The sequence below is a fragment of the Halichoerus grypus genome, chromosome 6 (genome assembly GCF_964656455.1).
Source record: "Halichoerus grypus chromosome 6, mHalGry1.hap1.1, whole genome shotgun sequence".
Lineage (NCBI taxonomy): Eukaryota > Metazoa > Chordata > Mammalia > Carnivora > Phocidae > Halichoerus > Halichoerus grypus.
Genome location: NC_135717.1, coordinates 40,569,486 through 40,582,953, shown reverse-complemented (window position 1 = coordinate 40,582,953; position 13,468 = coordinate 40,569,486). Strand labels below are relative to the sequence as shown.

The 13,468-nt window shown below is 49.4% G+C and overlaps 1 protein-coding gene across 4 annotated transcripts in view; it reads right to left on the bottom strand.

Moving 5' to 3' along the window:
• Nucleotides 1-3,629: 3,629 nt before the first annotated feature.
• Nucleotides 3,630-13,468, bottom strand: part of LUC7L (LUC7 like) — a 36,001-nt gene continuing 26,162 nt past the window's right edge. For 2 of the 4 annotated variants that reach the window (XM_036083553.2, XM_036083550.2), the window contains 5 exons: nucleotides 12,335-12,511; nucleotides 8,595-8,683; nucleotides 5,614-5,643; nucleotides 4,763-4,930; nucleotides 3,630-3,980 (listed from right to left, as the gene is read on the bottom strand). In XM_036083553.2, the coding sequence (XP_035939446.1) occupies nucleotides 3,839-3,980; nucleotides 4,763-4,930; nucleotides 5,614-5,643; nucleotides 8,595-8,683; nucleotides 12,335-12,511 (606 nt within the window). In that variant the 3' untranslated portion in view covers nucleotides 3,630-3,838. Of the gene's footprint in view, nucleotides 3,981-4,725; nucleotides 4,931-5,613; nucleotides 5,644-8,594; nucleotides 8,684-12,334; nucleotides 12,512-13,468 lie in introns of all 4 variants that reach the window. The other 2 variants (XM_036083554.2, XM_036083552.2) reach the window with 1 other exon arrangement.

Below are 13,468 nucleotides of genomic sequence, written 5' to 3'. Positions count from 1 at the left end.
ACTAATAGAACACCATTTGTCAATTATCTCTCCATAAAAATAAAAGGAAGGTGCCTGGGTCAGGCGAAGGGCTGAAGTCTTCTTCCCGGGCCCCTCACCACTGCTCCTCCCCTGGATGTGAGGATGGATGGCAGGGGTGTCCCTTGCACAACCTCCTTGGGAGAGCAGTCCCAGCCGAGGCTCAGCAGGCTTAGCCCCAGGGAGGGAAACAGAGAAGGGCAAGAACAAGGGGCCAGAAAGCACTAGAGAATTCTGGTGCCCAGGAAATCTGCTAATCCCCAGGGATCCCTCAAGCCTCCCCGGTGAGCTCCTGTGTCACTCAGGGAGGGCTGGCCACCTGGGCTGGCACTCCTGTAGAACAGTCCTTCTCCTGCACGGACTGGGTCAGGGACCGTGGGCGCCCGGGAGACCTTGCACCTGTCCGTAAGTAGCCACCAGCTTTGTCACCTATCATACAGCACGCAGGGCAATGTGGCACCACAGACTCATGTGCCAGAGAATGCCCAGATTAAGCCCCTGTGGGGATGTGGGTAAGTAGGGGAAAGGCTGTCTGCGGGGCTGGCATAGGGACTGTGCAGTGGACATAAAAGCAATTAATTGTGCCAGCAACTGAGGGTATGACTCCTCAATCCCCCTTTCCTAAGGCTAAGTATTCCCTTTGCCGTGTGCCCTGATGGCCAGAGCTGGGGGCGCTGCTTTAAGGACTCAGACAGCAGCTCACTTCACATCCCAGAAGAGATGCCATTTAGGGTTTGAAGCTGGCGCCCCAACTCCCATCACCCCCACCCCCACTGACCCCACTCCAGCTCTTGGTGTCCTTCAGACCAAGAGCATCAGCAGCCCAGGGAGACTCACGTTTGTGGTACTGACACAGGCTACCGTGCAGATAAACCCTGAAAACCCAGCTTCGTAACAAGAGCTAGTCACAGGTCACTTACTCTGTGCTCTCACTGACAGGTCCAGAGCTGACAAATCAATAGCCACAGCAAGTAGATTAACGGTTGTCTAGGGCTGGTGTCAGGGGGATTGACTGCTAATGGGTACCCCGGCTTCCTTCGGGAGTGATGAAATGTTCTAAAACTATGCAGTGATCAACTACAGAGCATAACATCGTGCAGTTATTAAAAACCACTAAACTGTACACTTTAAAGTAGTTAACATGTTGAATTTTATGTTTTAACTCAATCTAAAACAATCTATACAGGGGTGCCCAGGTGGCTCAGTTGTTAAGCATCGGGCTCCGCGGGGAGCCTGCTTCTCCCTCTCCCACTCCCTCTGCTTGTGTTCCCTCTCTCGCTGTGTCTCTGTCAAAAAAACAAAATCTTTAAAAAATCTGCCTACAATATAATAAAAGTACATTTTTGGGCCCCTCTCCAAAAAATCAGATGGGGAGATGGGGCAATAACCTGTTTTAAGTCCTCCCAAATACTTCTGATGCCTGACTCAACTGTCCCAGTCTTTCCTGAGCAGGGCCACAGGCAGGTCCCAAACCCCACTGTGGCCACCATCCCACTACTAGGTGAGAGTCCCTTCCAAAGCACTGTGGTGCACATCCCCTCTCCCACTTGCTCCAATCACAGCTGGGTACTACCTCACACAGGGCACTCCCAGCTCCCAGGCAAACCCAAGTGCCCCCCACTATCCTAGGGAGAATCTCCACATATCCACAGGACACAGTGGGTGTGTCCCCAAGGTTGGGCCCCGCTGGGGATCCTATGGGCTCCCATGCAAGCTGCAGGGCCAGCACAGTCCCGCCAGCCCTCCCTTCACCAGCCTGTAGTTCTGGGCCTGGCTAGAGACCCCATTTTGAGTCTGGAGGGTGGCCCCAGAAGTCCCACCCACTGTGGCCAAAAGACCCCTCCTCCAGGGCAGCTGGGGGCCTCTATGCACTTAGGAGATGCCACAGTCTACGCTAGGTGCTGGTCAAGATGTCCTCCTCTACTGGAGAGAAGCAAGGTGTGTGTATATGTGGTGGTGGTGGGGGGACCTCAAGAGCCTGACTCCACCATGATCTTAAAGCCCTGGAGGATCTACACCTGTTGGCCTGACCCACCCAAATCTCAGGGATTGCAACTGCCTCCTGACCTGCATCCCTGCTTCTCTCTATATAAACAAATATTTCCCACATTTTCATATTCTTCAAGAGGACTCAGGGTGGCGTGGTGACCTCTCTGCCCCCAGCCCCCTTATGATTTATGGGTGACTTCCTCTAGGCACCCTCCACATCCCCGTCTGGGAGCTCTCCTCTGCTGGAACCCAACCAGGGTGAGCTATGGGGTCCTCGGAGTGTTGTGCATGGCCTCCGACCATCTGACCTCCTCCTCTCCACTCACCCAGGACCATGTGTCCACTACACTCCTACACACAGGAGAATGGGCAGTACTTGAAACCCATGAGGCTCAGAGGTCTGGGGTGCACCAGGGACAGGTGGGTGCCTCTAGCAACAAGGTTGGAAGAGCCAAGCACAAGAGCTCAAGACCACCTGCTCCTAGACAGAGTGAGAACACCCAGGTGTGGGGGGAGCATGTGCAGCTTCCAGGCATCCTACAACTGTCTCAAACTCAGCCTTACCTTTGTGGCTGACACCTCATTACTACTCCTAAGTCCAGGGATGTCTTCACTCTGCCTTTTCAAAACCACTCCTCCATGGATGGTGGTGATGGCTGCACAACACATGAACACACTTAATAATGGTTGAAATGGTAAGTTTTGTGTATTTTACTAGTTTTTTTTTTTTTTTTTTTTAAAGTCCACCCCTCCAGGAAATGAGGGATGGAGGCGGGAGGTCCTTCTGTCATCCTGGCTCTGAGCTGCGCACCCTCATGCTGCCTTACCTGGGGTGTGTTCTGCCTGCTTCAGCCCAGGCAGCCAAACAGTCATGCACCCACAATCTCAGGCCTCATCCCCTTTGCCCCTCCCCTCCTTAGGACCACCCTTAACCCATTCATGGCTTTGCACCAACCTGCGTCTACTTCCCAAACCCTAGAGGACACACCTCTACTCAACAAGCTTGGGGTCTACTCTACCTACCAAGCAGGTGTGAAAAGAAGAGATCCCTGTTACCCTTTTCAGAAGGGCTCATTTTGGTCTCTTAGTAAAATGTGACAGAATAGCTGAGAGCATGGGTACCACCACCAGGCTCTCTTGAGTATGCGTCAAACTACAACCTGACCCAAATCAGCATCTCCCGCCTCTGAGGACCTTGTGGCTGCCATGTGGATGTTGTCCAAAGGCCTGTCTTTGTCCTTAAGTAGCTCCCAAAGGGGAAGCTGCAGTGTTGTTCACTGGAGCCAGGCTGAGGCTGCGCTAACAGCAGACTAGATGGGCAGCCCTTCCTAAAGAAGTGGATGTGGAATGGGGCACCTCCCTCCTCCCCAGCGGAGCCTGCTGTGGTCTACACCGAGGGGTGGAGCTGTGCAGCCCAGAGAGCAGACAGCACATTGCACGCCAGATGGTCAGGGCAGGGCGGCAGGCATTTCAGATGCCAACAGTCAAAGGGAGTCTAACATTAAGTCATAATTTCTGAGAGTGAGCTTGCTCACCAAGAACATCCAGTGTGCCACCCGCTGTGGGAGGCCACGGTGAAGTCTCTAGAGCACAGCGGGACAGCAGAGACCCCACCGCAGCAGTAAGGAGGCCATCTGTCAGATTTATTTATTCCTACTCAACAGAACCCCAGAACACAGGAGCAACTCTGTACATCGCTAGAAACTCACAGCGAGCTCCAAAACAATAGAAATTGTAAACTACAAAAGATGAGTTGTATTCAGCAAATATAAAGGGTAACTTTAGGCTGTTTTGAATGTTTATCAGACTATTTACAGGCCCAGATGTAGGTTCAGATCTCGCCAGCCTCCTTTTCCTCCGACCTCCGTGAAGTTGTCTTCCCATTGGAGCTCTCCAGCCTCCAGTCAGCAGCCCCTCGCTCACTGCGCCCATGCTCCCAGGACTCCTCCCTCGGTGCCCGTTCTCTGGAGAACCTGGGAAATGAGAATCAGAGGCTCAGAGGAGGCCAGCATCCCTCTTCTGGCTGACTCCTTGAGCACCGGCAACTTGGACCCTCAACATGAGCTCAGGGAAGACCAAGACACAGCACGCCCGGGGAAGCCCTCGGCAGGCAGAGGGCAGCCATCTAGTGCCCAAGCCACTACAAGGCAGTGTTCAAGCAGCTACTCAAAAGTGACATTTGTAAAGATTTCTCCTAACAGGGTAGGATTTTGCTATAACATGAGCGAAGCAAAGGACCACAAAGTGTACATGTGGAGTATGATCCATTACATAAACATAGTGGAAAAAAGGCTATAATCAAGCACACAAGGGTGCTCACAGCGCTTACCTCAAAGGGTGAGTATGAGTGTTTTTTGGGTTGTTTTTCCTTAAGAAAACCACAACAGAGGTAAGCAGGGCCTGGTCAGGAAGCAAATCTCAGGGGCTCTGTGTACTGAGGGGACACTGAGCATGTGGCAGGTCACGAGGGAGTTATGCCCGTGTAACCACCTCCACAGCCTCTCAACTGTCCCAGCCCTGAATCCACCTGCTGCTCGAGCTTACAGCTCCCTATGCGCTGGGCCCCATTCATGACTCCTCAAGGCTCCAACACTGTTCCAGAGATGCCCAGCCAGGCTCCTGAACAAAAGCCCCAGACCCATCCCGACCAGGCATGGCCAACAGGCCCCAACGATAGACCCCCAGAAGACCCTGGGAACACAAAGAGAAGGGGCTCACTCCTGGTTGCAGCTACTGAAGGAGTCAGAGTAGTTACTTGTATTTCGCACTCCGGTCCCTGGAAGCCCGGCGGTGGCCCCGGCTGTGGCTGCGGGAACGGCTGCGGTGGCGCCGGTGTCTGTCTCGGGACCGGGATCGGGACGACTTTCGTCGCTCCCTGGAGGTAGATCTGGACCTCCTGCGACGCCGATCCCGGGAGCGTGACCTGCAGTGGACAACCAGAAGGCTCTGAAGGCCATGATGCCCCCTGCCAATAGCCCTTCTCTCGCAAGAAGTTCTGCTGGATGGTTCACTGGCATCTCCCCTTCCCTTCTACAAATTTACAACTGGGGTCCACAACAGTCCCATCAATTCAGAATTATGGCCCCATCCCACTGATGCTTCCGGAAAACACCTCGCCAGGAAACACCTACCATCCCACAGGCCTCAGCAGTACCTTCTGACTTCCCCTCTCATTTACAGTGGATCCCTCTGCTGCACTAAGCCCCAACCAACCTGACAACAGATGGATAGGGCCCGAGCTTGGTCCCTCACCAGCCCTGCCCACCAGATAACAAGTCTGAAGCTATAAAAGATAACTAATAAGGAAAAATTCATGTGGAAGGGTGCCTGGGGGGCTCAGTCAGTTAAGTGACTCTTGGTTTCGGCTCACGTTGTGATCTGAGGGTCATGAGATCGAGGTCCACGTCAGGCTGCACGCATAGGGCAGCATCTGCTTGGGACTCTCTCCCCCTCCCTTTGCTCCCCACTGCTGCACGCACATGCAGGCATACACACTCTCAAATAAGTAAATCTTAAAAAAGAAAAAATGTGGGGGGAGAAAAAAGACAAAAAATGTGGGGGGAGAAAAGGGCATCTGAGAATATGTTAATGGATCTGGAAACCTACCTCCTTCGATCTCTGGTTCTTGATCCAGACCTAAAATGAAAAAAGAAAGAAAAAGAGAAAAAAAGGATGAGCAATTTCCCCCAAACAGCCCACCCCACAGTCTACAAGGTGAAGCAGTGCTGACTTCCCACCGAGTCGGCTCACCCATTCTCAGGCCCACAGGTCCAGGTGTCAATGCTCACAGCATGAGGCCAGCCCCCAACCCCCAGGGGTCAAATGCTACACTCTGAGTTCAACAACTGGCTCGTCAAAGTCACTTGCACAGCTATGCAGACTGTCACACAGCAGATGCAAAGATGGACAGGATCTAAAGTCACCAAAGGACACCAAAGTTAAAGCAAAGCCAAAATCTCAAGTTCCAGACACAGGTTCACTGCTAGGTGAGGGTCACATGACCTCCTTGGAAACTATATAACCAACCAGCAATCCAAGAAATACACAATACAATGAGTTCTCATTTTACACCCTGTTCTTTTTTTTTTTTTTTTAAGATTTTATTTATTTATTTGACAGAGACACAGCGAGAGAGGGAACACAAGCAGGGGGAGTGGGAGAGGGAGAAGCAGGCTTCCCGCAGAGCAGGGAGCCCGATGTGGGGCTCGATCCCAGGACCCTGGGATCATGACCTGAGCCGAAGGCAGACGCCCAATGACTGAGCCACCCAGGTGCCCCATTTTACACCCTGTTCTACAGCAAAAATTAACAAGATCACTAGCAAAATGTGCTGAGGGGGATGTGACAGAAGATGTTCACACAACATGCATCTAAAGGATGATCTGATAGTTTTTTGTAAAGCAATTTTTCCAACACCTACTAATATTTATATATTAAATTCCTTTGTCCTAGAATTCTAAGAAATTTTATAAACCAATCAAACATATCAAAATAAGGATGATCACGGGCGCCTGGGTGGCTCAGTTGGTTAAGCGTCTGCCTTCGGCTCAGGTCATGATCCTGGAGTCCCTGGATCGAGTCCCGCATCGGACTCCCTTCTCCCTCTGACACTCCGCTCTCTCTCATTCTCTCTCAAATAAATAAATAAAATCTTTAAAAAAAAAAAAAAAAAAAAAATAAGGATGATCACTACAGGACTCATTCAAAAATAGTTTTATAGGGGCACCTGGGTGGCTCAGTCGGTTAAGCTTCTGACTCTTGATTTTGGTTCAGGTCATGATCTCAGGGTCCTAGGATGGAGCCCTGCATAAGGCTCCACTCAGCAGGGAGTCTGCTTGAGGATTTCTTTCCCTTTGCCCCCCACCCCACGCTCTCTCTCTCTCAAATAAATAAATCTTTAAAAAACAAAATAGGGGTGCCTGGGTGGCTCAGTGAGTTGGGCATCTGCCTTCAGCTTGGGTCATGATCCCAGGGTCCTTGGATCGGGCCCCACGTCGGGCTCCCTGCTTAGTGGAGAGCCTGCTTCTCCCTCTCCTGCTCCCCCTGCTTGTACTTTCTGTCAAATAAAGAATAAAATCTTAAAATAAAACCCCAAAATTGGGGCACCTGGGTGGCTCAGATGGTTAAGAGTCTGCCTTTGGCTCAGGTCATGATCTCAGAATCCTGGGATTGAGCATCAGGCTCCCAGCTCAATGAGGAGTCTGCTTCTCCCTCTGCCCCTCCCCGTGCTCATGCTCTCACGCTCTCTTGCTCTTTAAAATAAATAAAATCTTTATTATTTTTAAAAGATTTTATTTATTTGTCAGAGAGAGAAATAGAGAGTGTGTGTGTATGCATGCACAAACAAGGGGAGTGGCAGGCAGAGGGAGAAGCAGGCTCCCCGATGATCAAGGAGCCCAATGTGGGACTCAATCCCAGAACCCTGGGATCACAACCCGAGCTGAAGGCAGACGCTTAACTGACTGAGCCACCCAGGTGTCCCATAAGTAAAATCTTAAAAACAAAACAAAACCCACAAAAAACAAAAACAGCTTTATAGAAACTTCGTCATCAAAAACTGAAATCAGGGATGCCTTATGTGTTTTGCTTAATACATTTTTATACTGTTTGAATCTATTTTGTTTTTGTTTGAGTCTCTTTACAACCAAAATGTGTTACGTAACTAAAGTAATGAAAAGAAACACAATAAATACAATAAACACTTACTTGTTGTTTCTGAACTATACACTAATTCCTCCAGGAAAGCCCAGCTTCTGGGCCTTTCAAGGACAGTGAGCTGCACCCCATGACAGTGGGGTCCTGGCTCCAGCCTTTTCCCTGAACTCTGACCACATGTCTCCTAAGCATCTTAAACTGAGTACGGCCAGAGCCAAATCCTACTGCCCACCAACCCCTCTTCACCCTAGTACATTGCTCCCAGTGTTCTCCATCCCCTAAGTGGCAGCTCCAGGCCTGAAACCATGAGGCCAGCTCTGTTCCCCCTTTGCTTGCCTCACAACCTTGTACCAGCGAATCTTAACAGCTCTACCCCCACAACACACCAAGACCCCGCTCACCCTGTCAACTGGCACGTCCTTCACTGGGACTCTTGCTGCTTCTACCCTTACCACCTACACTCGTTCTCAGCAGGGCCCGACAACACTCAGTCAACTTCAGAGTCTGCTCAGACCTAAGGCCCTTCCCTGACGGATTTTCCCTTCAAAGTATGGCTGTGTGACAAAGCATGCCCCAGCTCCAGAGAGTGTCAGCTCCTGCCCGACTTGTTGGCTGAGCGCCGTGTCCCCAGGACCCACGAGGCGGGTCAGGGCAGAGCAGGTTCCTCTCCTGCTCCTACTGCTCAGCCCTCCCCTACACCTTCCGAGGTACGAGTGAGGTCGCCACAGCTGCGCGTGCAGCTCCGGATGACTGTCTGCACCACACAGCGCTCCTCCCAGGCCAGCCAAAACCCCGCTCTTCTGAACAGGCTGCATGTTTGCTCATTCTTCTTTTAAGGGCCACGGAGGTCCGCAGCAGACCTCAATCACTACAAGCCAGACTGCAAGGAAGGAGCAGGGTCTCCTTGGGCATGTGTGTACTGTGGGACTCACCTCCTGCTCAGTCGCTCCTCCCGCTCTCTCTCCTCTCTCCTCCTCAGTCGATCCTGATTTCTCTTCTCCTGCTTTTCAGCCACAGTTTTCTAAACAAACAAAAAGTTGAAAAATAAGAGAAGAAAAACTTATACCAACTAGAGTATGAATGTTGTTTAACAAAGCACTTTTATGGGGCCCCTGGGTGGCTCAGTCGTTAAGCGTCTGCCTTCGGCTCAGGTCAGGATCCCAGGGTCCTGGGATCGAGCCCTGCATCAGGCTCCCTGCTCTGCGGGAAGCCTGCTTCTCCCTCTCCCACTCCCCCTTCCTGTGTTCCCTCTCTAGCTATCTCTGTCAAATAAATAAATAAAATCTTAAAAAAAAAAAAGCACTTTTACATGATCTCAATATTAGTAATTTAGAAATCTAAAAAAAACTCTTAGGAAACAAGAACATAATCACCTTTAAAGCTTCTTAATGGAAAATACACGAAAGTAATGCTTTTACAAATACATCTTATAAATTCATTGACAAACTGTATATTCTAAGAGGTGCTATGGTTCTAAGGCACAGAAATTGATCTTTCGCTTCACACCAATCCAGATAGTTTTTTACCCAAAGGAGATTCCACACACTTTACTGTAAAAAAACCCACATGTATGACCAAACCTATCCTGCTGCCCAGGAGTAGCCTGTCCTTGGAGTGTTGAGTGCTACACTGGCTTGAGACCCAGCCTCGGTGGGAACAGCAGGCCAGGGAAGGTAGACCGTGAACACTCCACAACCGGCTGGCTTTCTTGTTTGCTTGCTTTCTTTAGTATTTTAAGTAATCTCTACACCCACCATGGGGCTAAAACTTACAGCCCCAAGATCAAGAGTCACATGCTCTACCCACTGTGCCAGCCAGGGGCACCCACAATTGGCTTTCAACACCAAGCTCAATACTTGGCTCATCAGGCTCGATGGTGAACACAACAGAAAAGACAATGTAACAGAGTGGAGGAGGCCCGGAGAAACTCCACTGTGGAACACTACTGACACAGCTTAGCTCAAAGCACTAGGTCCAGTCTACATACTCCCACCCCATATCAACCCAAACCCTTTATTTATTTTTTTTAAAGATTTTATTTATTTGACAGAGATAGACACAGCAAGAAAGGGAACACAAGCAGAGAGAGTGGGAGAGGGAGAAGCAGGCTTCCCGCCGAGCAGGGAGCCCGATGTGGGACTCGATCCCAGGACTCTGGGATCATGACCTGAGCCGAAGGCAGACGCTTAACGTCTGAGCCACCCAGGCGCCCCTCAACCCAAAGCCTTTTGATGTCTGCACCTCTCTGCTGATGGAATGAAGCCCTAAGGTGGAGTAAAGTAGGTCCAGGGAGACAAAGGGTCACCAGTCTACCATGAAGGATAACCCTGTATCTCAGTGCAAACTGGAGCCAGGCCCCTGAACAAAAGGGTATAGCAAGGACTGAGGGAGAGGGGCCAGCTATCCTCCTCAAAGCACTCACAAGGTGTGAGAGCCCTCCTGTCTGGAGCCTCTGGTTCTCCACCCCTGGCTTCACTTGTCCTGGATCCGAGCAGGCACACAAGGATGAACACATTAAGGTTAAGGATGGGAGTTTCAGCCCCTCAACTTACATGCAGACTCTTCGTAAAGAGGATGTGACCGAGCACAGGGCTATGGTCTGGTATTAACTCCTTTGCAAACCTCTCTACTTCCTAGACACTGTCCTTCCACCCCTAAGAAAGAAGGCCTTGCCTCCCTATTACCTGGGTGTGTGGCCTGGTGGTATGAGCACCTCTGGGACAACTGTAAGTGAAGCCATCTCTGATTAGGACCCAGAACTCTCACCCTCCTGATTGTTTAGAGGTGCACTTCCAAACATGTTTTCAGTTGTTAGTTTAATAGCCATTATCAAAAGCTGTAATATATTTGTGTTGTTTTAGTCAACTTCGTACAACTCACACTGCAAAGATAAAGCATGCTTTCTCGATCTAGTTAATACTAAGTTCTTTAAAGGCGCGCCTGGCTGGCTCAGCCAGTACAGCAATGTGGCTCTTGATCTTGGGGTTTTAAGTTTGAGTCCCATGTTGTGTGTAAAGATTACTGAAAAATAAAATCTTAAAAAAACCAAAAACTTGTTCTTAAGATTTCAGGGGAAAAAATTTCAATATAGTCTCATCTCTGTTGGAGAAATATGTGTTAAAAAAATAAAAGGCTTTTCGGTATAAAAAAATATCAAAACTAGGGGCACCTGGGTGGCTCAGTCTTTGGCTCAGGTCATGGTCTCAGGGTCCTGGGATCGAGCCCCGCATCAGGCTCCCTGCTCAGCGAGAAGCCTGCTTCTCCCTCTCCCACTCCCCCTGCTTGTGTTCCCCCTCTTGCTTTGTCTCTGTCAAATAAATAAAATCTTAAAAAAAAAAAAAAAAAAAACCAAAACTAAATTATGGGGTGCTATGAAATGGAAATACAATTTAAAGGAGAAATGGAAGGGGCGCCTGGGTGGTTCAGTTCATTAAGCATCTGACTGGCACAGGTCATGAGCTCTGGGCTCTGTGCTCAGTGGAGAGTTTACTTGGGGATTCTCTCTCTCCCTCTGCCCCTCCCCCTGCTCACACACATGCTCCTTCTCTCAAATAAATAAATCTTAAAAAAAAAAAAAAAAAAAGAAAGGAAGAAGAAATGTGTAACAGAGTGTATCACTTCCCAAAATCCTATTGGGAGCACAGGAACAAACTGTGTTAAGACCAGTGGCTGCCACCCCAGCTCCACTCCCAGTGCCAAGTTCACACCTCACCTACTGGCAACCCCTCCTCACGTGCAGGGCTCTGCCCCCTGCTCCTTCTAGGGGCACACAAGGCCCTCCACCTTGATTGCTGCAGTGTCCCAGTCAAGTGCCATGCGTCTTTCCACCAAATTTCATGTGTCTGGAGGGAAGACCTGCATAGTTCCCAGCACCCCATCCCAGTGGCCCCTATACACAGCAGGGAGGACTCCACCAGTCTGAAAAATAATTCAAAGTATCTGAAACATGCTCACCCATCCTTCTAAGCGTTCCAGACCCAAGATAAGTTTTAGAGTCTAACCCAAGAAACTGAGGAGCCTTGAGGAAGAGACAAAGGTGGGCAGTGGTGAAGCAGTGCTATCCAAAAAACTCCACCATGTTCTCGTCCTTCCGAGGAGGCTCTTTAAAGGCAAGGGCCAGGAAGTGTGATCTTCTGTCTAGCCTAACCACTCTCCACGCATCCGCCTCTGCCAAAGGAGAAAAACGAGACTACGGGCTCTTCCCATCTCCAACCAAAAGTTATTTCAGAGGTGTGTGAGAGCTCTCTGTACCAGAGAACTAGACTCTGCGTTTTTTTCCTGCAAACAAGTGCAGACTAGTCACTTTGGATTCTGAGACCTTTGTTCTCTTGGGTGAATGAAGTGATAAAATCTGAATATTTCACAATAAAACTCAAAGACATGTTCTTAGAAAAGATCAAAACAGCAGTGCCTGGGTGGCTCAGTCAGTTAAGTGTCTAAAGTCGCGTCATGGTCTCAGGGTCCTGGGAGCGAGCCCCACGTCAGGCTCCCTGCTCAGCGGGGAGTGTGCTTGTCCTTCTGCCCCGCCCCCATTTGTGCGCACTCTCTCTCAAGTAAATAAATAAATTCTTAAAAAAAAACAGAAAAGATCAAAACACAAGGTTTTCTAGAAGTTAATACAAAGACATCACAAGACTTCTTGGGTTTCTCCAGAAACAACATATTAACGTACCCTCAACTGATCAAGCTTCTCTCGGATCTGAATGAACCCCAAGTGTAACTTGCCCCCGAAGTGGTCCGCAAGACGACGGTCATTGTCGTGGAGACCAAGGTAGGCCGAACAGACCTCACAGACACGCAGCTTCTGCTGTTGAAAACTGGATGCAGGCATGGAATTTCTGTATTCTTCCTGGACAGTGGGAACAGAGCAATGAAAATGAGGTACACAGAACCACAACTAAATATTCAACCCCCAAAATGGAAATATTTGAAGGGACTATAGATGTGACTTTTAAATAAACAAAAAATGGATCATTTACAAACTTCAGATATTTGTAACTGACTCTATTTCCATCGTTTATTTACAAAATGAACTAACAATCATGATTTCAAAGCAATAAGGAACATTCAAAATTCTCAGACAAGCAGGATGCTGTCTGTTCTCAGAGGCCAGCAGGGAAGGCAGGTCTTAGTTACACGCAGTGGAGAGCTCTAGGAGGACCAGAGGAACAAGGGTGACTCTTCAAAAGGGGCCCTCAAAAAAACAAAGCACAAAAACCAAACCAAATAAACAGACAAAACACACAAGAGCCACTCATGGAGACTGTGTTCCAACATCCAGGAAGTTGTATGCCAACTCTGCCCTAAAAGCTAAAATTTGGACACACAAATACATTAGACACTCTCTTCAAAAAAGAATGTGTCCGACAGAACGAGCAAAACACACCCCCTCCGGCACCCACTCCAGTCAGAATGGATGAAATACAGAAGAAATGAAGTAGTAAGACATGGTTCCTGGTGCTGGTGCCAAAGTCAAAACACGCCTCTAAGACCCAGATTTAAGAAATGCATTCCACGGGGCGCCTGGGTGACTCAGACATTAATGTTAAACATCTGTCTTCAGCTCAGGTCATGATCTCCAGGTCCTAGGATCGAGCCCCACATCAGGCTCCAGGCTGGCTCAGTGGGGAGTCTGCTTCTCCCTCCCCCTCTGCCTCTCCCCGTGCTTGGGCTCTGTCTGTCTCTCTCTCAAATGAATAAAAAAAAAAAAAAGAAAAATGCATTCCAACAGTCACTGGTCCTTATTTAAAGGGATCTTCCACGGGACACCTGGGTGGCTCAGTTGGTTAACCATCTGCCTTTGGTT